We start from the raw sequence: 25,135 nt of genomic DNA on the forward strand, positions 1-25,135 counted from the left end.
CTTATGTTTATTTATATGCATCAGTTTTAAAAAATTGAATCTTTTCAATACAACACAACAGAAATATGCCAGATGTTGAGTTCCATATGACTGTAATTAATCCCCAACAATCTATTTGGTGACATCATTTTGCTTTTAAATAAGTAAGGTAAATTTGGACACATAAATTGACTTATGTTACTTTTTAAAATGTCCTATGTAATAAGGTCAATATGCTTTCTTACCTCCTGTTAGTTTTTAAAGATAGAGTCTCATTGTCTAGTCCAAGTATGCTCTGAACTTGTGATCCTCCGAAATTCTGGGATTATAGGCATGCACCACCAGGGTAAAAGTGTTATGAGCCAAGCTTGCATGGTGGTGCAGCCTGGTTTTCATAGAGAGTTCCTGGGTGGTCGGGGCCTCATAGAGACCCTATGCCCAAATCAAATAAACAAAAAAGTTTTAGTTCCAGCCTCTGTGTGAATTTCAGGCCAGCCTGGTCTACATAGTGAGTTTTGTGACAGCCAGAGCTACATAGTAAGATTCTGTTTCAAAACACCAGAACCACAAAAAATGTATTATGTCAGAAGTGAATATTGCTGGACTGGCTTGTCTTTGAAGTTCCTTTCACACTGCAGTTCTGGGACCCATGTTCTGATAAATCCTCACTGTTTGTTGTAGGTATTTTATCTCACAAACCCTGTTTTAGTTTGGGTTTTACTGCTATTGTCAGACACCATGATCAAGGCAACTCTTTTTTTTTTTTTTTTTTTAAGATTTATTTATTGATTATATGTAAGTACACTGTAGCTGTCTTCAGACACTCCAGAAGAGGGAGTCAAGTCTCGTTACGGATGGTTGTGAGCCACCATGTGGTTGCTGGGATTTGAACTCTGGACCTTCAGAAGAGCAGTCGGGTGCTCTTACCCACTGAGCCATCTCACCAGCCCCTCAAGGCAACTCTTATAAGGACAACATTTAATTGGGGCTGGCTTTCAGTCCATTATAATCAAGGCAGGCGCATGGCAGCGTCTGGGCAGGCATAGTGCAGGTAGAATTGAGAGTTCTATATCTTTATCTGAAGGCAGCTTGTGGAAGACTGGTTTCCAGGTAGCTGGGATGAGGGTCTTAAAGCCCACACCACAGTGACACACCTCCAAATAGTGCCACTCCCTGGGCCAAGCATCTTCAAACCATGACAGACCTTTTTGTTTTTTTTTTTTTTTTTTGGTTTTTCGAGACAGGGTTTCTCTGTGTAGCCTTGGCTGTCCTGGAACTCACTTTGTAGACCAGGCTGGCCTCAAACTCAGAAATCCGCCTGCCTCTGCCTCCCGAGTGCTGGGATTAAAGGCGTGCACCACCACGCCCGGCTATGACAGACCTTTAGATGTTTTGCTTAATGTATATGGAAGGGTACATATCTATTAATAGATGCAATGTTCTACTTAGTTTTACATTTGTCTTGAGGCATTTGTAGTGGTTTGATTGAGAATGGACCCCTTAAGCTCATATATTTGAATAATTGGTCCCCAGTTAGTTAGTGTTTAGGAAGGATTAGGAGGTGTGGCCTTGTTGGGAAAGTATGTCACTGCAGGCGGCTTTGAAGTTTCAGAAGTCCACACTAGAGACTTGTTCCCTCCCTTCTGCCTTCAATTTGCAGATCAGATGTGAGTTTTCAGCTACCACTCCAGCTCTGCCTGCCTGCCTGCCTGCCATCATGTTCCCTATGATGGTAATAGACTAACCTGATGAAACTTTAAGCAGGCCCCCATTAAATGCTTTTAAAAGCTGCTGTGAAGCCGGGCGTGGTGGCGCACGCCTTTAATCCCAGCACTCGGGAGGCAGAGGCAGGCGGATTTCTGAGTTCGAGGCCAGCCTGGTCTACAAAGTGAGTTCCAGGACAGCCAGGGCTACACAGAGAAACCCTGTCTCGAAAAACCAAAAAAAAAAAAAAAAAAAAAAGCTGCTGTGGTTGTGGTGTTTCCTCACAGGAGTGGAACAGTAAATAAGACAGCATTCATACTTTGCTTAAAGACATGTAATTGTAGAACATAGAAACTATAGACTGTTGTTAGCATCATTTGACAGTTGTACCTCCAACCTAAACCTCTCAGTTCAAATTCTTCCTAGAGGAGATCATCTGCCTCCCTTTTTAAAGTATCAGGCTAGCTTATATTCGACAATTAATTACTACCTTCCCTCAGCACACCCCTTTTCCATTGCAGTGTTATTTCTTAATTCTTTGCTATTCTAGTACTCTTGGGACAATTTAATTTATTATTTTACTTTGAAAATGTGATGTGTATGTGTGTGTGTGTGTGTGTGTGTGCGCGTGCGTTGGGGGTGGAGTACAGCTGAAAGGTGGTGAAAAAAATACTGGGAGTGAAATTTGGTTATAGGACATAAGTAGACAGCTTTTTTGGGCCATATTCTCAAGTTACCATCTCTTTAGCATATGTGACACAAGGTACAAGAAGGCACTGACAGTTTGTAAACACTCAATTACTAGTTAGAACTTTAAGTATTGTCAGATAGTCACATTTTAAGTATTTTAGTACATACTGTCAACACTTACATTCACATACTGAGAATATTCTTATTCTCAAATTGTATTGATGTCTTGAGTCTTCCGTTATTTCTCTAGTTCTGTTGAACACCCCCTCCCACTACCCGAACCCCTGCCAATTAATTCCATCCCATTCATTCTGTGTCCTCGTGATAGTCCTTAAGAGTTTTCTAAAATACTGAAGATGGCGCAGTAAGTGAAGGCGCTTGCCATGCACACCTGAGGACCCCAGAGGTCCTCAGAGCTCATGTAAAGGTGGAAGGCAGAGGAAGGTGATGCTCTATGAGCTCGAGGCCAGCCTGGTCTACATAGAGAGTTACAGGCCATCAGGACTACATAGTAAGAAACTGTCTCTAAAAACAAACAAACATAACAGAAGACTATACAGTATCATACAAAAAGTTAGTGATTATGAGCCATTGTCTCACAAGAGAGGACTTAAGGGCTCTCTTTTATATAGTCTTAATATTGAATCATTTTGGTGTTTTAGAAAATAATTATATTGGCTCAGTTTTCTGTACTGTTATAAGAAAGCCAGCAAGTGTAAATCTTCACATGATCCCTAATCACATATGGAAGTTTTGCCCTGAATGAGGCTTTGTGAAATCTACTGGTAGCAGTTAAGTCACCTTTTTCTGCCTTTAGCATGAAAAGATGAGAATGGCCATGTCTCCACACCAGCTTGAGTCTTCTGATGACTAAGCCGACTGCCCTAACACCCCCCCCCCCCCCCAGCTTAAGATGTGTTAGAAGAGAAGTCTATCTCGCTCTTCCCTGCCTTTAGGTCTTTCAGGATGCCAGGGGAGTGAGGAGATGGCAAGTTTTGTTTCTCAGACGTTACCAGTAATATTTATGTTGATTTTTTTTAGAGACTGAAAAATTATTTGTGATTTGCTCTAATTTTTCTGTGATCCATAGTTTCTTTTTGTTGGCAAGGGTTTGAGACATGGTGTCACTTTGTTGCCCAGGCTGGCCTTGAACTTGAAGCAATTGGTCTGCTACAGCTTCCTGGTTGCTGGGATCATAGATGTGCTACCACATCTATCTGTCACAGTTGTTATTTCTTTGTTTTCTGAGGAATATTCTACTTCCTTAGTTTTTCTGGGTTGGTTCCTCTCAGAGACAAGTATAATAAATGGCATAACTTTGGAGGTGGGCAAACAACTTGTTTGCTTTTTAACATCGTATGTCATAGCACATGTTATCTCCAAAATGGAAATGATGCTTTTCTTAGAGAATTGTTGGTGTGATTAGATGAAGTTACAGCTCAGCCTATTCATGATCTGTTACTAGTTTTAGTAGACTCCAGCTTAGTTTAGCTTGAATGACTGAATGCTTTCAGCTGCTGCAGACTGGGGTTTGAAGATAAAGCATAGTCCTTTGAGCTCAGAGAGTCTGGATTGGTAAAGGAAAAGATTATTAAATATGACTCTGAGAATATTCCCTTTTCTTCTCTTTCCTATATCTTACAGGTTCCTTTTCCCAAGACAAGATACCTCTAGGAGGATTCATCCTCTTCTAGGCTAAGAAGTGTGGATGGGGCATGCACTGAGTACTCTTGTCACAGGCTGTGAAGGTGGCCTACAGCTTAGTCAAGGGGGAATAGAGCTAGCTGAGGCACTTTATTAATAAGCAATAACAGGATTATTAGCAGTTTGTAGGTGGGAGTGAAGGAACTTGTCAGATGACTGAGGAGCTAACAGGACTGTGTAAGTTGTCTGGCCCAGTAGGGGAGCCCGTGTGTACTTTTTCCTCCTGCGGTCTTTTGGGAGACTCTTCGTAACCCCGCTGTCCTGGGTGCCAACCCCTCCCCCATGGCTGTCTGCTGGAACAGGATTGAAAGCAGCATTAGCCTAAAGAAGTTGTTCTATTTAGGGAGCTGGAGCTAAGGGCGGCGATTAGGTCCTTATCAGAAGTCGGCCTCAGCGAGGTGAGGGCAGAATTGGAGTCTTTCCTGACATCCACTGCAGGGATAGGGTCAGAATCATGAAGAGGCAAAGATGGGCTGGGCTATCTGAATGAAAAAGCCATTCATTGTGTTTTTTCAGCATTCCAGTGTCTGGTACAATTAGTCAGGACTTGGAAAACAAGTTGGACAAACAAGCAAGCTGCCTTCCACTGATGACTAGAGGGATTTCTGGCCTGGCTGACTTAGGTGCACTGACTGAAGAAAAAGAGAGAGGATATAGGAAAGGGAATCGGGCTTTGTGATGTCACTTCTGGCTGGATAAGGGGAGGAATGGAGTAGCAAGCAAATTGTATGCTGACGGAGACTGCTAAGCTGTTGCCACTGGCTTGGGCTGGGCTGTTTTATAAAGAAGGTGGAGTCAGAAGTTTTGGGCAACTGTAAGTTGGGGGAATGAATCTTCCTTTAGAACCTAGAAATCCCTTGACATTGAACAGTGTCAGGGCTTGCCTGTATTGCCTGAACTGTCTCCGCTGGCTAACCTTTTAGATGTGCTTCTGCCTGAGAAGAGGCAAGCCCAAGGAGCAAGTCGTTGGGCAACAAATGAACTGTCCCTGACTCGGCAGTAAGCCATTTAGCTCAGTCGCTCACCTGCTACTGTCTAAGTGCACCAGGTTTCTGCTCTGTAAATTCAAAGGCCAGCTTCTTTCTCCCTAGGCTTATTTAATATCTTGTTTGGAGTTTTGCATACAAAGCTCCCATCTCTTCATGCTATGTTGGTCTGGAAATAGTGAGTTGTTGTGGCTCTACCTGCAGATCTGGGCCCAGCCTTTGGAAATGATCTGGGGAGGAGCTTCCTCTCTGACCTCAAGGGAAGAAGGAGGTCAGTAGGAAGTTGTGGGTGGAGTCACTTCTCTGTTCTTTTCTGTCCTGTGTGTGCCGTCACGCAGCCCTTTGGCTATCTGTCTCTGTTCACCTTTAAGCCCACTCTGAGCAGCTGCAGAAGGTGCAGAGGCCACTAACTGGGACCAGATTTTCTAAGGTGGGGTCAGTGGAGCCATGTGGCCCAGTTACCAAGATGAGCATGAGTTCAACGCCCACCTGGTGTGCCGCATGTGCTGCATGGGTTAGTATGTGAAGGGTTTTCTTGTCTTACAGCCTTGTGCTCTTGGACGCACTGGAATGCATCTCCTTTGAAGCCCTGCAGGCATTACACAACCTTTGGGCTTTTGAAATGTGGGGTAAAATGGACTTGGGTTCCCCCACTTCCTGGGTATGTCTTTGGCATGAGGGCAATTAAGAGCCCAAGCTTTGGGTGTGGGGCTGTTTTATAGAGTGTGAATTCATGCTCTTGCATCTGTCTGTGTCAGGAAGCCACTTTTAGTCATGCTGCACAGAGCTGAAAGACGGGGGGTATTTTTAGCAGAAGTTGGTTGGTTAGGGAGTTCACCTCTGGGGGAGGGAGAAGTCATAGCCTAAGTTTCCTCTTTGGGGCCTATTGCTAGTTGTTTTATATTTTCCTTTCTAGCTAAGCTAGAGAAACACACTTAGGATGCTTTGGGAACAGAATCTGTTGGAGGTCAAGGGTGGGGCCTGTTAACTGTTGCTTAGGTCCCTTGGCTAGGGAGTGGAGATCATTAGATAATGTTCTATGACCTTGACCAAGTGGTCTAGGTTTTTTGGATATTTCCTGTGGGGTAGAGACTGGTGCTGTCCTGAGAGCAATCCTTTACTTCTCTCTCTTTGGGGGGGGGGGGGGGAGGAGGAGGTGTTTCGAGACAGGGTTTCTCTGTGTAGCCCTGGCTGTCCTGGAACTCACTTTGTAGAGCAGGCTGGCCTTGATCTCAGAGATCCACCAGCCTCTGCCTCCAAGTGCTGGAATTAAAGGTGTGCGCCACCACTGCCTGGCCTCAATTCTCTTCCTTATAAAACCAACCCAACCCAAACTAAAACTGTCCTTTACTCTGAAATTGTCCTATTTTTTATATTAAAATACCCTTTGTTGTATAAAGACTTTGTTATTAGATGGTAATTTCTAGATAGTCTTAATCATCTTCATCTTTTGGTTTTTTGAGACAGGGTTTCTTTGTATACCCCTGGCTGTCCAAGAACTCAAATCTGTAGACCAGGCTGTCCTCCAACTCAGAGATCACCTGCAGCTGCTGTCACCACCAGCCAGGTTAGATCTCCTAATTAATTTGGGGAGTTTACTGGTCAATAAGATAGTGTGTCTTTTGATTTTATTCTTTTGGTTTTCTTAAAACAGAACAAAAATGTAATCCAGATTGGTTCGATTTTCCTAATATTGAAATTACTGGTGTTTTGATCCAGAGGGGTTCTGGGAAGAAATCTAGAGGAGAGGAACCAGGGCAGGATTCTGACCTTCCTGCCTTCGGGTTTCGTACTCCCAGACGATGAGGTGGTTTTTGAGGTGTATACTGTACCATGTTTATGGCACAAGGAGAGGCAGCATTAGGCAGTTATTGCATGGGTGTTTAGCTTTTTGTCCTTCCAGAGAATTCCTTCCTGGGACCTGAAAAGAGTGGTCTGTGTTTGAAAGTGCTTAGAGATAAGCTCGGAGCCCAAAGGTCCCTTTTAGTAACTAACAGAGGAGTGTAAGGAAGTCAGAACCTCCACTGACTAAGGGAAAACCTCTGTACTTCCAGCCCTTCATTCCCCCAGCAGTGCTTCTCAGCTTTCCCTAATGCTGCAACTCTTTAATACAGTTCATGTTATGGTGACCCCAACCATAAAAATAATTTTCCATGATACTTTATAACCGTAATTTTGCTACTGTTATGAATCATAATGTAAATATCTGTGTTTTCTGATGGGCTTAGGTGACCCCTCTGAAAGGGTCATTAACCCCCAAAGGGGTCATGACCCACAGGATGAGAACCACTGGTCTAGCGGCTCTGTAGCCTAATAGTTAATAAAGGGAGCTACAATCAAAACAGGAACTTGCTGCTCTATCACTTAATGGTTACACAGACTAAGAAAATTGCTTAATTTTTTTTGTGCCCTGATTTCCTCATTGTTAAGGGGATTAAAGCAGGTCCTAGTTCATGGAGTAGTTACGAGGAGTATATGATATTAAAGTGTCTTCCTAGTGTCTTCCTTACACATTCATAAATACTAGCTGGTAATTGTAGTAATATGTGAAATGCATATAGTATAGTCTGTTCTTCTCACTGTTCCTCTCATACAAGTCAGACTTGTGACTGTATGCCTGGGCACTGTACTTGTGACTGTGTCTGGACACTGCAGGGAGAATTACTTTGGATGCTCTTTGTTCCTTTGGGTAGATTGTCTAGTAGCTAAAGATAGTTCTCCCCTAAACTGAGCCTAACTCTACCCACAGACCTGTGACTCTTTCCTGAGAAGGGAAGCCAGATTTACAGCACTTGGGCTTTCTTAGGGGCGCAGCTATGGCTCTTAGTCAGTTTGCTTCAGTTTGATTTTTTTTTTTTTTCTTGGTTTTCAAGACAGGGTTTCTCTGTATAGCCCTGGCTGTCCTGGAACTCACTTTGTAGACCAGGCTGGCCTCGAACTCAGAAATCCGCCTGCCTTTGCCTCCTGAGTGCTGGGATTAAAGGCGTGTGCTCCTAATAAGACTTTTTTAAGAAATAAAAATTTAAATTTGCATTGAAGATTCCAGAGTTGCCATTTCCCTAAAATCCTAAGTAGCCCTCATTGAAGCCTTCTCAGCATCACTAATCCTTGATAGTAGATGTTGTTCGTGAATCCCTGTCATGACACTTCATGTTACTCCTTTCTCCTTGATTACATGGCACATTATTGTGCTGGCTTGTACTAATTCCATGGAGGCAATATGCGTAGTGGCTACAGATCTATGATTTAGAATATAACACAGATGAATTGTATTATGAATAGCAGGCAGAGATCATGCACTAGTGGAGTTTTAGATCCTAAGCTAAAAAGGTTAAATGCTATCCTGAATGGGAGTATCAGGCTATGGCATTATGTAGAGTTGGGTTCAAGTGTGACTCTTGTGATCTTGAGCATGTTGCTTGTCGTTGTTAGGCTTTATTGTTCTATAAATCAGCATAGTAGCTACTTTATAGAGCTGTTGAACATCAGAAAGAGTGTGTGGGGTGCTAAGCATATGCAAGTAGATATTCAGTAGGTGATAACTACTAATTTTTGTTTTGTTTTTGAGTCTTACTTTGTCACCCTAATCAGCCTTGAACATGCTAAAGTCCTACGGCTCCAGTCTCTTGCATGCTAGGATTGATTATGAAGACATCATACCCAACTTCTGAAGCTACTAAATCAAAACTGAGACTATTAACTCAAGCCATCTGGAAGATTTTAAGGCAAACAGTAGCAAGATCAGTTTTGGTAGAAATACTGCAGGCAACTTGACAAGAGTGGCTTAGAGGGGGGAAACCTGTTAAGAACAAGGAGAAGGGAAGCATTTAGGGGCCTGGCGAGATGGCCCAGTGGTTAAGGACCTACGTTCTGTTTCGGGCACTCATGTTAAGTGGCTCACAACTGCCTGAAACTCCGGATTCAGGAGGTGCACCTCTCTTCTTTTGACCTCTGTGGGCACTTGCACTTATACAGCACATATCCACACAATCGGAGTGTTAACTAGATCTGCCTGCCTCCTCCTTCCCTCCCTCCCTCTCCCTCCTTTCTTCTCTCTCCTTCCCTCCCTTCCTTTCTTCCTTTCCTTCTCTGTGTGCTTGCTTGCTGAGGGTTGAACTTGGAGCCTCACACGTGACAAACAAGGCACTCAGCCATATCCCTAGCTTGAGAATTTAATTCTAGACAGGCAGAATTTCAGATGAGCATGACATGAATGAAATGTTTAAGAAGTGATTTAAAGCCGGACGTGGTGGCGCACGTCTTTAATCCCAGCACTTGGGAGGCAGAGGCAGGAAGATTTCTGAGTTTGAGGCCAGCCTGGTCTACAGAGTGAGTTCCAGGACAGCCAGGGCTACACAGAGAAACCCTGTCTCAAAAAAAAAAAAAAAAAAAAAAAAAAAAAAAGGTGCAGATTGTTTTAAGGGGAAGGAAACCAGATGTGTGTGCACACCAACAACGCTGAAGCAGGATGGTCGGCTCAAGGCCAGCCTGACTATATAGTGTTTTGGTGGAAGGTAAAGGAATGCTTGACCTTGTCTTTTACCACAGAAAATTTAAGAGATAAGCTGATTATGTTGATTGGTTCCTGCATTCCCTGCACTTGGGAGATGGGGGCAGCCATTGGGAGTTTATGGCCAGCCAGGGCTCTATGAGACCCTACCTTTTAAAAAAATCTCACTCCTTAAAAATACTGATTAGGTTAAGGAATTCTGTGTCCTTTTTTCTTTTCTACCTGTGAAGTGGCTAACCTGTGATAGTAATAAAGTAAATAGTTTGGTGTGTTTGTGTGTATATGCTCTCTTTTCAGATAGTCTTTCTGTATAGTCCAGGCCAACCTTGAACTCAAAATAGTCCTGCCTCACTTTTTTTTTTTTTTGGTTTTTTTGAGACAGGGTTTCTCTGTGTAGCCCTGGCTGTCCTGGAACTCACTTTGTAGACCAGGCTGGCCTCGAACTCAGAAATCTACCTGCCTCTGCCTCCCAAGTGCTGGGATTAAAGGCGTGCGCCACCACGCCCGGCCCTGCCTCACCTTCTTAATGGTAAGGTTACAGACAGGCGTGTGACACCACACCCTGCTCTAAATGTATATATATTTTTTTATAAATACATTTTCTTTCTTTTTTTTTAATTTATTTATTTATTATATGTAAGTACACTGTAGCTGTCTTCAGACACTCCAGAAGAGGGAGTCAGATCTCGTTACTGATGGTTGTGAGCCACCATGTGGTTGCTGGGATTTGAACTCCAGACCTTTGGAAGAGCAGTTGGGTGCTCTTACCCACTGATCCATCTCACGAGCCCTAAATGTATAATTTTTATAAAAGAAATTCTCAAAAGCAAACAGCAGAAAACATGTGTCTTCAGGGTGAGTTGTTTTGCAGTTAGACTCAGACTGTTCTTGGTCTTTGTGGCAGTTACTAGAGTGCAGCAAATGCGTCTGGTGCCAGGAAAAGTGTAGTTCAGAATTTTGCTAGCTTTACCTTTCCCGTTGCGGCAGGCAGTAGAGTATGTCCCAGCATAACTCTTATTAAAGTTTGAGGAGGTTTGTGTATAAAATTGGCTTCTTATATAGAACTCAGTTCAGTTCTGATCTCATGTGGGGTGCCCACTACACCTATCTCTTGTTGCTTTAACTAGTTAGAATCATGTATTTGGCCAAACATGTATGCTTTTATTTTTGTTGTTTTAGGTCTTATTATTTATTATTTAAAGCTTTAATGTTAGGCATTTTAAGGGGAAAAAAGTAAAGTATGGTCTCTAGCTTCAAAGAGTGGTTGTAGCTGGTGATAGAAAGACAAGCATGCGAAAAGTTCAGAACTCTGTTGATGAATGATAAGCACAGTCAGTACCATGAAAATTAGGAAGACAGAAGAGACTGAACAAAGATCAACAAAGTCCACCAGCCTGTTTCCTGTGCATTTAAAATCTCTAGTCATTTGCCTTTACCTATGAGATTATAGTGTGGGCTCAAGCTTGTCGTGAAAGGGCACAATGTATCAGATTTCTAAAAAAGAAATATTGATTTTATGTGTGTAAGTATTTTGCCTGTATGTATGTATGTGCTCCATGTGTGTACCTGTTGCCCAAGGAGGTTAGAGAGGGCATTGGATCCCCTGGCACTGGAGTTATAGGTGGCTTTGAGCCATCATGGGGGTGCTAGTGACCAAGTCTAGGCCCTCTATAAGAGCACCAAGTGCTCTGAATGAACACAGTCTCTGTAGCCCCAACCTATCAGTTTTAAGTCTCATTGCTGTCTGGTAAACCATCTTAACTCTATCAGCTCCATCACAAACTGTCACTGTGAGTTCACTTAGGTGTGACCTCAGGTAGCAGCTTATCCATCTCTGTTCCTTGTTTTTGTCCATCGAACTTGTCCTAGGGATTGGCTCAGTGTAGAAGAGAGAAGTGAAAAAGGAAGCTACAGTAAGCTCAACCACAGCAGGTGGTTACCAATAACAGTGTTTTACATTCAAATTTTCTGCTCTGATAGAAACATAATAGATTGCTTATGGAAAGTTAAGATTCTTATTTTTCTACCACTATTCCTCAGTAAGTATCACATTTGTATATCTTTGTATTGTATTAGAATGTTTGATTTTGTTTATGTGTTTGAAATTTTAAAACGAGCCGGGCGTGGTGGCGCACGCCTTTAGTCCCAGCACTCGGGAGGCAGAGGCAGGCGGATTTCTGAGTTCGAGGCCAGCCTGGTCTACAAAGTGAGTGCCAGGACAGCCAGGGCTACACAGAGAAACCCTGTCTCAAAAAAACCAAAAAAAAAAAAAAAAAAAAAAAAAAAATCTTATAGCCCAGGCTGGCCTCGAATCTACTAATATAGTCTAAAATGACTTTGAACGTTTGATCTTCTAGTCTCTAATTCCCGTGTGTTGGGATTTCAGGAATACGACAATGTTCCAAGCTAGAATATGACTTAACAATGTTTTACTTATTTGTGCACATACCACAGCACACTTGGAGATCAGAGGTCACCTTTTAGGAGTTGGTTCTTTCTTTCTAACCCATGGATCCCAAGGACCAAACGCAGTTCATCAGGCTTGGTAGCAACCTCCTTTAACCACTGAGCCATCTTTCTGACCCTAGAATATTTGCCTTTTGAGTTACAGATAGTTGTGACTACTATGTAGGTGCTGAGAATTGAACCGGGATCCTCTGGAAGAGTAGTTGGTATTCACTCCAGCCCCAACTGCTATTTGAAAATTTTAGACTTAAATTTCTTTAAAAAAAATCATTTAATAAATTTTGGCTTGAGATTGGGACAGATATTCTAGTAATTTCTAAAATGTCTGTAAACATACTGCTATTGTGTACTATATATTTTCCAGTTCTCTCTGCATTGATGACTGTAAAATTATCATTCAACTCTGACAGTCAAGATGCTGTATGTTCTGTGGTATCAGATATTTAGCCAAGATTTAATTATTTCTATCTGTGAAAATAAACAAGCATATCCATCTTGTTAGTATGTAATTCTGCTTTCATCTTTAATAAATTAAGAAAAGTATATATGCCAAAAATGTTTAATCATTTGTTATCAGTAAATATATTATTGCTATACCTATTTTATGTCATTGGTCTATTTTTGGAGTCATATAAAAATTTCATGGAAGAAAGAGAGTTGAGCAAGCAAAAGAAAGCAGTTTAAGAGACTGGGTGAAATACTTGTTTTCAATATTCTATACTTACTGATTATAGCACTTATGAAACTATGCAACAAAGTTGTATTTTTTTTTTTTTTTTTTTTTTGGCTTTTCGAGACAGGGTTTCTCTTTATAGCTCTGGCTGTCCTGGAGCTCACTTTGTAGACCAGGCTGGCCTCGAACTCAGAAATCCGCCTGCCTCTGCCTCCCGAGTGCTGGGACTAAAGGCGTGCGCCACCACGCCCGGCCAAAGTTGTATTTTTAATTTTAAGTTTATGAGCATTTGCCTGCATGTATTTTTGTGCACAATTTAGATCCTTGGTACCTAAGAGATCAGAAAAGGGTTGAGCTCCCTTAGAACTGGAGGTGTGGATGGTTATAAGTCACCATGCAGCAACAAGTGCTCTTAACTACTGAGCCGCCTTTCCAGCCCCGGTTATTGGCATTTTTACTACCAGAGTTTGAAGGACCTTGGAATTGGTTTTTTGTCTTTTGTTTTTCTTTTAAAGATTTATTTGCTTATTTTATGTATATGAGTGCACTGTATCTGTCGTCAAACACACCAGAATAGGGCATCAGATCCCATTACAGATGGTTGTGAGCCACCATGTGGTTGCTGGGAATTGTGGGAATTGAACTCAGGACCTCTGGAAGAGCAGTCAGTACTCTAAACTGCTGAGTCATCTCTCCAGCCCTGGATTAGGTAGATAGTAAGAGAATGAACAAATAAGTTGTATTTTAAGGAATAACTATTACTTGGAGTGGAGGGAAGAGAAAATATCATATTACAAAGAGAATAAATAGCATGAGTGTCATGATGAGAAGATACTGGCTTGAAGCTGATTCTTACTCAGTCTTGAGATGGTAGGACCAAAAAGTATGATGATGTTGGACCAAAGCAGCATCTAATAAAAGAACTAGAAATGGTGGCATACAATGAGCAAGTTGTAAAGAATCTTGGCTTCAAATATTTACATGACTCTATTAAGCTAAACCAGATTAGACCTAAAATAAATAAATTTCTGACTGTCCTAAGTAAGAGTCAATAGGTAGACTTTACCCAGAAGCAGAGCCCACCACTTTATTTAAAGAACGTAAGTTGTTATGTTGCTTCATGAGATGATGGGTGCCCTCATCAGCTCTAGTGTACCGTGTGTGACCTGGACAGATCTTTCAACCCCAATATAAGGTCACAAGGGGATTAGAATGAGTAACTTGGGAGATCTATATGTTAATTCTGAGGTGGATAATAGGGAGAGACTTATTTCATGCAAAGCAGGGAAAGATTCAATCCAAAAATGATGTGAAGACAAAGTCTTGGGGAGAAACTTCTTCCCGAGTGAAAGCAATACAAACCCAAAAATAAGAAGGCAGGGTGTTCCCCCAGGAGGGAAAGGCTTCAGAGTGAGCATGGTACAGTGTGGCTTTTCCTGGGGGTTCTGTTAAGAGAGTAGCTGCTCTTGTGGAGAGTCTCATGCAAACTGTTGAAGTTAGTTTGGAACACTGGTGACTCATGAAAAACTTGCACCTTTCTTCTGAAATTCTCTGACCTGGGGAAGCAATGGGAAGAGCTAAGCGGCGCTATTTACGTGAGAGACCCTAAGAACAGTCACTGATTTCTCCATTATGTTGTCTGGCATGAAGAGGGCTAACATTCAAAATTCTTAATGAATTGGGTGCCATGAGAGTGGTTCAAGATCAAGAATAGTTAATGGAGAAGACATAGGGCATGATTCAGTGAATCATGTATGAGCATGTATGAGACTCTGGGGTTAATCCCTACCATGCCCCTCCCCACATAAAGGAATAACTAGGAGGTATTAGGTATTTTGCTTTTTTGTTTGTTTGTTTGTTTGTTTGTTTGAGACAAAAGTCTGCTGTATCCTAGGCTGATTCTACATTCTCCCTCTAGGGAGACTCTAACTCCCTGTGTAGCCAAAAATGATCTGAACTTCTGACCAGTTTTCCTATCTCCACCTCCCAAGGGCTACAATTACAGCGTGTATCACCATGCCCGGTCATGCTGTGCTGGGGCTCAAACTCAGGGCTTTACAAGTTCTCTGTCAACTAAGCTACATGCCCAGCCCTGTATGGTACATCGATAAAGATAACTGCTTTTTATATTTGGAGGCCTGGGGCTCAGAGTATGCCCTCATTCAGATATAGGGCAGAGGTGTTAAGACAGCATATGAGGGTAGGACTGGAGTGGCTAGAGATGAGTTGCTGATGTTCATGGAGCCAAGTGGTCTCAGATACACAGCCAACATTCAAGACAACATCTGTCAGTCTGTCTGTCTGTTTGTCTGTCTGTCTGTCTGTGATGTGAATGTCGTCTCTAGGAAAGGTTTGTGAGATTTGCTGTGTGTCAGTGGAAGCAGCAGGGAATGGTCAGTGACAGTGAGGGTGATTTGTTTTATGGTTTTGTTTTATTTTTTTCTTTTAAAAAGTTATATTATAAGGAGATGGCAAAATGGGTCAATGGAAAAGGTGTCTGTCTCTGTATTTGTCTCCCCCCCAAGAAAATGTAATAAAAATTTAAAGTAATTATTAGCATATTCATTGCACAAAAGATGGGTTTCATTGTTTTCACCCACATATATGATGCATTTTTGCTCAGTGAAGATGATTGAAATAGAGTGCTGTATGGATGGTGCAGTCTTCGGATAAATAGGAAAGACTCAGGCCTGGTCACTCAGTTCCAGGACTTGGCTCTGGGGAAAATTGCTCAAGTGAATCTTCCATAGGAATGGTTGTCTGTGGGGCAGTCATTGTCAAGTCCTGACAGAACTGATGTTTCTGTTAAAGAGGTTTGTGAGGAAGAGGAAGAGTGTGTTATTTAGGAGAAGGGAGAGATGCTCAGGGGAGCTAACCTGGGTGGCTTTGGGACATGGCTGGCTGCTGAGGAAGTGGGAATGGAGTACCGGCCATGGGAGGAGGAGCAGTGTTAGGTGGGCAAAGTGATGCAGAAGAGACGGGAGGGTTGGAGTGTCTGTACTATGCCCTGAGCCTTCCCACTCCTCTCTTGCTACTATTTGTAACTTTTGCCTGTCCTGAGGGATACAGGGGATCTGTCACTGTGCTCTCTGCTCTACTCAAATTGTCCTGCTGAGGAGACATTGGTATGACAAGGCTTTGGATTCATGTGATTCTGTCCAATCTGTAAAGTAGTCATAATCAAAAAAGAATAAAAGTTTCAATGAATTATATCTTTCTAACAAGAAGTCATTGTCCCATGGCTCTGTACCTAAAGTCAACCTTTTCTTTTCTGTTGGTTCTAGATAAACTGGGATGTGGACAGGGCCCAGTGTGGGAGCTTGCTGCTACATAGCACTAAGTCAGAGCCTCTTCATGTTTTTCTTTTGCAGATGAACGGGACCGAGTGCAAAAGAAAACATTCACCAAGTGGGTCAACAAACACTTGATGAAGGTAGGATTCGTTTATGTTTCCCTAGCTTTTCTTAACATACATAGTGTGTGTGTGTGTATGTGTGTGTGTGTGTGTGTGTGTGTGAGAGAGAGAGAGAGAGAGAGAGAGAGAGAGAGTGAGTGTGAGTGTTAGTTCTTGTATATGTGGAAGCCAAAGCTTGATGTCCAATTGATTTTTTTTTTCCATTTTATTCATTGAGGCAGAGCTCATTGATAAAGTTAGTCTTGCTAGCCAGCTTGCTTTGAGGATCCCCTGTCTGCCTTCTGAGGCTGTAATTGTAGGCATTTACCTACCCAGCATTTATGTGGCAATCTGAAATCCAGGCTTCATGCTTTTCTTACCCCCACCCTGCTCTAGTCTTATGTGACAAACACTGTCTGCTGAGCTATCTCCCCATCTCTTCATCAGCAGTGTCACATGTACTACCTCAGCACAGTGAGTTTGGTGATAGCAGGTGATGGTTCCTAAGATTCTAAGAACACCGCTTCTAACTGTGAATAAAAGTCACTTTATAGAGTGGAGAGTTGGTCCAGAGGCCATATTCAGATGGTAAGGCACGTCTGAGAGCCACATGGCTCTAAAGGCACAAACAAAAAGTTTGATTTTTCTTTATCTCAATTGGGTTAGTTGTTCAGGAAACCTGACCAAGAGGTGGTTACATAATCAAACGTAGTTCCTTAGGACTGAGCTGGTTCAGTGGCAAGCAACTACAGTGAGGGTGATTTTCAAACCACAAGACCTGATGAAGAGAGCCTTTCCTACACTCAACCTCAAGCCCCAGATGTATCTTTCCCAGGTGTCCTTGATGGACTCATCTGGATGTTGCCCAGGCATTTTCTATATTTGACACATCTTAAATTACTAAATACCTTGCTTGTTGTCCAGGTCAGGAACCTAGATTAATACAGTAATAGAAATCTGTCTGCCTCTTGTTACCCAATCCAATAATTCAGCTCAGAAAGGTGGCTTGCTTCTGTGTTCTTTCTCCACACCTATCGCTTCTGTCCCTGCCCAGGGCTTCTTCATTTCTTGCTTTGACCACTCTAATATTTTCCTAACAAAGTGCTCTATAATTGTGATATTAGTATTAGTTTATTGATGACTTCCAATAAAGCAGACATTTTATAGTAAGTCTTTCTCATGGATTATCTCACAATCCTTCAGGACTGTGCTGAGTATTTTATTAATAACCTTATTTTATCAGTGAGGAAAATTAAGGTTTAGGAGGTGTGCAGCTTGTTCAAAGTCACACTACTAAAAATAAGCAAACTGAAAATTTAAACCTCAGCCAATTAAAGTTTGCAACACATATTCTTAACCTGTAAAACTTGCTCTGGCTTCTGCCTTTTGTGTATGTTTGCTTGGCGGGGAGGGCAGTGAGTTTAATTAGGGTTCTCTCAACTTATCAGTGGCTGCTGCTAAGAAAGTGTCTTTTCCTCAACAAGCATTAACTGCCTGTCAGCCTGGGGAGAGGTGGGACCGCTGCATACTTTCCTACCCCCTCCCCCACTCCTGTCCTTTAGTGTCCAATTCCTCTCCTATCTAAAGCCCTTGCTGGACTGTGAGGCTTGCTATTTTGTTTCTCTTATCTTTGCTCTGCTCTCCTTCTGGCTGTTCTGCCTATCAACTTACTATCTTCAAATAACTATTTCCCTGACTCTCCCACGTAGAATCAATTAGAGGAGAAAGGGTTTCTCTAGCTGCAATTCCAGATCACAGCCCATCATTGTGGAAAGCCACCGCAGGGACTTGAAGGAATTAGTCAGTCACATTGCATCCATAGTCAAAAGCAGAGGAATAAATGCACACATGCTTGCTCTTCACCAGTTCAGGGCCCAGCCCACAATCTACACACAGTTAGCGTGGGTCTTCAGGTCCATTAATCCAATTATGAGAAATCTCCACAGGCATGCCTAGAGGCCAGCATGTTCTAGGCAGCCCTTCATTGAGACTCTCTTCCCAGGTGAATCTAGGTTGTGTCAAGCTGCGAATTAAATCTAACCATAATGTGTTGTATTTTTCGTAGTGTCAGGACAAAAACGACAGGTGAGAGACAGAGTAGAGGAAAGACAGCAACCAAGATTATTTACTGCTGTAAATTCCGAGAGTAGTTACCTGTTATCTCTAATTGATAATACGGATGGTATTCCTCTCTGTGGTTCAGAATCCTTCTCAACCTGTCCAGTTTCATTTTCAGTCTCTTCTATGGGATGTGTGCTGTATTCACACCAAGAACTTACTGCTCCCTAAAGACTTTGTACTTTTCTACTGCTCTCTTTGTTCCTCTTCCTAGAAAGCATACCCCAGTCTCCTATGCCCAGCCACTGCCTACTAACCATTTTAGCTGAGGATATAATCTTTCTGATCCTCTGACCTGTATTCCTTAGACTAAGTCACTTGCGTTCTCCTCTCTATTGTGTGTCACATGGAGCAGTTGCCTGTGTATTTGCATAGTGTCTCCCTTTAGAGACCACCACAGTATAATATGACTTTTCTGCAAGCACTGGGACATGAGACATATCTAATAAATGTGTTGCCTCGAGTAAATAATAGTAGTAGTGCCTGATAACTTACAGAGTGTGTTTTGTGTGATTTTCTTTTTACAATAACCTCCCAAAAAACCATCTGCCTAAACAGTGAAGCTACCTTTTGTGGATTTTAGAATATAATCCTCTCAGTTTTCACCACAAAAGAAGGTGAAAATTAGTGAGGTGAGATGACTTCCCCAAAATTGTGCAGTTAGTGAGAGGCTGAGGTAATAAGTCGAGTGACCAAAACTACTAGGCCTTTCTACTTATCACGCCCTCAATACCTCATACCTGTCTTAACAGTTGCATGAGCCAAATGTCCTGACTCAAGCTGGACTACTAAGCTTTGTATTTGGATTCAAATGTTCTGGCTTGCTGATGCTCCTTTGTGCCGATGGTGCCTGTTGTATCTTTGCCTTAGTGCTGTGTGATGGCAGGAGGCCTGGAAAGGGACACAGAGGAACACATCACGGCATCATCAGACAGTGGAGACCGGCCAGAGCTTTGCTTACGCCCTTGCTTATCCTAGTTTTTATCATTTTCCAGGCTGTCAGATTTAAAGTTCCAACAAGACAGACAGACAGACAGACACACACACACACACACACACACACACACACACACACACACACACTGGTAACCAGAATCATTGTATTAAAATTGAATTCTTTGAACTTTGTGTGTTGAAAGTTAGAGAGCAAAATTTTGGGCAGCTTTTGCCCGGCTGTGCAAATGCAATCAGATGAATTACTAGGCTGGTTTAAGAGCAAAACCAAATAAGCTCTTTTTAGATTTAGTTGATCTAGAATCCCTTGGCTTCTAGAGTAAGACAATTAGCTCCTTTCTTAATTGCAAACAGGACTGATACAATCTTAGAAGATGTTTGTTAGGAATGTAAGCATCTGAAATGTATAAACAACCTAACTTAAAATGCAAGCCCACAAACCTCAAAGTTGTTCTTTGTGCAAGAATCATCAAAAAAGGAAAATCAGGCCATGCTTAAATTTTATCTATATTGATAATACAGAGATTGTGTCTAAATTCTCATAGTTTATAAGATAGATCTTTCCAAAGAGACAACCAAGAAAAGGATGGGATACTGGGCATGGTGTGCCATAGCTACAAACCTAGCACTTGGTTGGGAGGACTTTTGTGAGTTCAAAACCAGCCTGGGCTATAAAGAAGTCACTGTCTCAAAACAAAAAGGATGTGATTATGTTTCCTCAGATAAGTTATTTCTCTACTAGTAAAATGAGCTATTTCAAGCCAAATTGATACACATTCTCTCTCTCTCTCTCTCTCTCTCTCTCTCTCTCTCTCTCTCTCTCTCTCTCTCTCTCTCTCTCTCTCCCTTCCTCCCTCCCTCTCTCTCCCTCCCTCCCTCCCTCCCTCCCTCGTTTATTGGGAAGCTGCTCTCAGGTGGGTGAACTCACTGGCCCCAAGGAAGGAAGCAAGGGAAATTGCCAGGGGAAAGAGAAGAGAAAGTGGAGAAAAGAGAAGGAAAGGGGGAGGGGATGGGGTAAGAAGGGCACAAGGGAGAGGGGAGAGGGGAACAAGATGGGAGAGGGGAACAAGATGGAGAAAGGAGGGGAACCAGAATGTCAGGATTATATAGGGAAGAGCCTCTAGGGGAAGGGCAGCCCCTGGGCTGGAAATTTCAGGGTTGAGGGTAGGGTGTGTCAGGAAGGGACTGAGAGATGCTGGGAGAACCTGGACACCAGGTCTGCTGTGGTGTGTAAGATATGCACCTTGGCCTTGGCTCACATCTGAAACCCAACAGGTAGAATGATTCTTTTCATTTTTATTCATGTGTGCAGTCTAGAGGCCACAGACTTTGAGATTTTAGTAAGAATTCCAGTTATACCATCATACATTTCATTTCTAAATGTTCACTGTCATTTCTCATTTCTTTCCTCTTTTCTGCCCCCTCTCTCCTCTCTCTCTCTCTCTCTCTCTCTCTCTCTCTCTCTCTCTCTCTCTCTCTCTCTCTCTCTCTCTTTTTGTGTTGTATGGTTTTTGAGACAGAGTCTCACTCAAGCCCAGGTGGCCTCAAAGGTACCTGCTTGCTATTTCAGTCTCTGCATCCAGTGGATGCGATGTGCAACCAGAATGCTGCATCCAGCCTCTCTGTCTAATTGAGGACTCAACTGAATATAGGGTAGCTAAGGATTCCCAGCACTGCTTGAAATGCAGCTCCTGATCAGGCTACTTGAGAAGAGGATTTGCTACTCTCCAAATGGTGTATGAATTTCCCCCTTTTCCCATTTGACTTGGCCTTAACTATATATAGATTCTCCACTTCTATGCTTAAAGCTTGTCTATTAAAAGTGATAAAGCAACCTTTTGTGGATTTTACATCATCATCATCACCAGCACCACCACCACTATCATCATCATTGAACCTCCATCAATCAAAGTTGACTAGTATTACCATTTAGAGTTCTCAGTATTGGAGGAATATTTTTTTGTTTTGTTTTTGTTTTTTGTTTTTTTGTTTTTCAAGACAGGGTTTCTCTGTGTAGTTCTGGCTATCCTGGAACTTACTCTGTAAGTTGAGTCTGAGTTCAAGGCTGGCCTTGAACTCAGAAATCCACCTGCCTCTGCCTCCCAAGTGCTGGGATTAAAGGCATGAGCCGGGCTGGTGAGATGGCTCAGTGGGTAAGAGCACCCGACTGCTCTTCCGAAGGTCCAGAGTTCAAATCCCAGCAACCACATGGTGGCTCACAACCATCCGCAATGAGATCTGGCTCCCTCTTCTGGAGTGTCTGAAGACAGCTACAGTGTACTTACATATAATAAATAAATCTTTAAAAAAAAAAAAAAAAAAAGGCATGAGCCACCACTGCCTGGTCTTTTTTTTTTTAAGATTAAAAAAAAAAACAAAAACAAAAACAAACAAAAAAAAACCCAACGCCTCTTCCCTAGCCATCTGAGTAGCTCAGACTAGAAGATACATTCCTCTGAGTTGGGCACATTCTCTGAGTCCAGAGACAGCATTCACTCTCCTTCTCACTCTCCTGACTTCAGTGGGCGTTTCTAGACTCTACTTTTGTGCCTTCTATTGAGCACAAGTCTTGCTGAGTAGAAGTTAACTGTCATCCGTTTCTAGTGTGTTAGACTTTGTCTTAGAGACTGACTTCCCTCTCCCACTTTAGAGACCCACAAATTCAGAAATCTGTCTGAGGTTACCAGGCTGGCTCACTCTCACTTTTCCTGTATTTTTATGGACGAGTAGGGTTCCCTTGACCCTGTGTTGTTATTGTACTGAGCATTGAACCCCAGGACTTGCACACGATCCACAGGTACTAAGCACTACATCTTTCCAAAAATGGACATGAGAATATGAAACACACTTTCATCTTTTAAAACTTCTGTTGCCGGGCGTGGTGGCACACGCCTTTAATCCCAGCACTCGGGAGGCAGAGGCAGGAGGATTTCTGAGTTCGAGGCCAGCCTGGTCTACAAAGTGAGGTCCAGGACAGCCAGGGCTATACAGAGAAACCCTGTCTCGAAAAACCAAAAAAAAAACCAAAAAAAAACAAAAAAAAACTTCTGTCATGTAGTTGTTCTACAAAGCTAGACCAAGGACACTAAGCTGTCATGCTTCTTTCTAGTACATTATCTTAGAGGATCAGGTTTTTCACTATCAAAGAATGCCACATGAAAACTCTTGTTTCTTGTTGTTGCTGTAGAGACCATAGACATCTTTAAATGGAAAGAACACAGCTAAAAATAAGGGCTCTGTGGTCTGGCCCCAGCACTTACAGACACTTCCCAGCAGTGGCGCATGGCTGTGGGCCCAGGTGCTTGGGAAGCGTGATCATGTGGGTCAGTTGTTCAGAGTGGCCTCAACAATGCAGTAGGACCCCATTTCAAAGACAAAACTAGCCCAAAAGAAGAATCATGTGTACCAAGTGGGTTTTTTTTTTTTTTTAATGGAAAGGCATGAACGGTGTAGTTTTTTGATACAAAGTTCCTCTAGTCTATGTTGGTCTTCAACTGCCTCATCTTCCTGTTTCTACTTCCTGAGAGCTGGGATTATAGGTGTCTGCCACCATGCCTGTTAAATATATGATTAAAAATAATAAATCTCTTATTTGATGTCCCTTTTCATCAATTATTAACTATTTTCTAACCTTTACAAAAGATCTATTTTTGTGTGTATGTGCATGCATGCACACCCCCATCAGTGTGCTGGTGTATCACATGTGTGACCAGAAGTCATTGGATCCCTGGGAGCTAGAGTCTAGGTGGTTGTGAGCCACCTTACAGGGTGCTGGTGACTCAGGTCTTCTGGAAGAGCAGGCTGTATTCTTGAACAGTACTCTTTCTAAAAAATGATACCAGATGGTAAACCCAGGTGGTGTACATGTCAGGCTAGCACTTTGCACTGAGCTATGTTACCAGGTCCTGACTTTTTTTTTTTAAACTTTCCATTCATTAATTTATGGTATGATTTCATTTACATCCTTCCCTTGAAAATGTTTTCCCTCTGCAACTTGTATACTTGCATGTACTCACAAACAAGCAACTTACACTAATTTATAGGGGCATAAACATTTTTTTAAAGGATCCAGCAAGATAACCGGGCAGTGGTGGTGCACGCCTTTAATCCCAGCACTTAGGAGGCAGAGGCAGGAAGATTTCTCAGTTCGAGGTCAGCCTGGTCTACAGAGTGAGTTCCAGGACAGCCAGGGCTATACAGAGAAACCCTGTCTTGAAAAACAAAAAACAAAACACAAACAAAAAATTAGCAAGATGAGTTAGTGAGTAAAAGCAGTTGCCTGATGACCTGAGTTTATTTCTGGGATCTCACTGTGGACAGAGAAAACTGACTCCTGAAGTTGTCTTGACCTTCATAGACAACACACATACACACACAGAGCACACATAAAATGATGGGGATGATAATAATGAGTCTCTTTATAAGAATGTAGAACAGTTGTAGCCATTGCCCATCACCCTCCTTGAGCCTTGCAGCACCCCCTCCCCCTCCCCTCCCCCCCACCTCCCACCCCCACGCTGTGCTTTCTTGTTTATTTTCCCTGCTTCTCTTATTGCTTCTGCCTTTTCTTTGCTTAGTGTCCCCCGCCTGGCCTTTATTTTATTGATTATTTTTCCATATGCTGCCTGCCAATTTTGGCTTCTCCCTGAGGCTCTGTCCCTAGCACTCTGTTCTTTCTTGCCCCTATCTTTAAAGCCTAGCAGTTCCTAAGTCTTTAACTAATGCCTCAGTGCATGTGACTTCCAAATTGAAGTCCTCAGCTGACCCAGGTTGAATGCTGACAGTTCACCACTTTAAGAACATTTGGAGGTCTTTTCTCTGCATTTTAAACTTGCAGTATTTAAAGTTTAATTCCTCTAGAGCTTTTCTCTTCTAACTTTCACGATCTGTTCATTTGTTGATAGTGAACTACAATTTTTCTACAACAAAATCTTGAAACATTGAGTCGTTTGAGGGAGGAATGTTGCACTGATGGTTTGGTTGGCTCTGTAGACTTAGGAGAGCCTAATGCTAAATTTCCAGCAATTTTGTAAGTTGGTTGGAAATATAATCATTATTAAAATTAAATTAAAAATTTATAAATACAAGTATATATAAAATAAAAGCTGTAAGTACATGAGGTTTTTCCACATATGACAGCTTGAATTTGGTTTTAATAGAAGTATTTTTACCATGGAAATCAGCAGTGCTACTAAGTCTGAACCAGATGTCTGGCTTGTTCTTTGTCTAGAATGAAGACTGTGGTGGACAAAGTATTATCTTGTACATACATTTTAAAATGTTTAGGTCTAGATACAGTGCAATATTCTATTATTTTAAAGCTATTGTTCATTGTAAATCAGTTTCTACAACTATGATCCTTACCCCCCACCATCACCCCATTTTTTTTTTTTTTCTTGAAAGGTCTCACACAGCTCAGACTGGCCTCAGACTCACTAAATAGTTGAGAATGACTTTAAACTTTTGCTTTTTTATTTGTTGTTTGTTTGTTTGTTTGTTGAGACAGGGTATCTCTACATAGCCCTGGCTGGCCTGGCTGGCCTGGCTGGCCTCACACTCAGAGATTTGTCTGCCTCTCTCTGCCTCCTGAACGCTGGGATTGAAGGTGTGCACTACCTCTTGCATGTTCCTCCCAAGTGCTAGGATTGTAGGTTTATGTCAGTAGCCTTGTTTATGTGCTGCTGGGCATTGAACTCAGGGCTTTCTGCATGCTAGGCAAGCACTCTATCAACTGAGCTATATCACCAGTCCAGACGCACCTCCCCCGCCCCCTCCCCCCTGTGTGTATGTATGTATGTATGTATCTATGTATGTATGTATGTATGTATGTATGTAGCAGCTTCCATTCACCTTGTTTGTAAGACAGGAGTTGTCACTAAGAGCTGAGATTTTCCAGTTATCTAAGTTGGTTGGTCAGCAAGAATGTCTAATCTCTTCTCCTGTGATTGTAAGCGCTT

The 25,135-nt window shown here is 42.3% G+C and overlaps 1 protein-coding gene across 16 annotated transcripts in view; it reads left to right on the top strand.

The window, feature by feature from the left end:
- Positions 1-25,135, top strand: part of Macf1 (microtubule actin crosslinking factor 1) — a 341,227-nt gene that overhangs the window by 119,526 nt on the left and 196,566 nt on the right. For all 16 annotated transcript variants that reach the window (XM_085838977.1, XM_085838973.1, XM_085838974.1 and 13 more), the window contains one exon: positions 16,084-16,145. In XM_085838977.1, coding sequence (XP_085695103.1) covers positions 16,084-16,145 — 62 coding nt within the window. The remainder of the gene's footprint in view (positions 1-16,083; positions 16,146-25,135) is intronic.

Source organism: Mus caroli, unplaced genomic scaffold, assembly GCF_978045245.1.
Source record: "Mus caroli unplaced genomic scaffold, Mus_caroli_1 scaffold_6, whole genome shotgun sequence".
In the NCBI taxonomy this organism is placed as follows: Eukaryota; Metazoa; Chordata; class Mammalia; order Rodentia; family Muridae; genus Mus; species Mus caroli.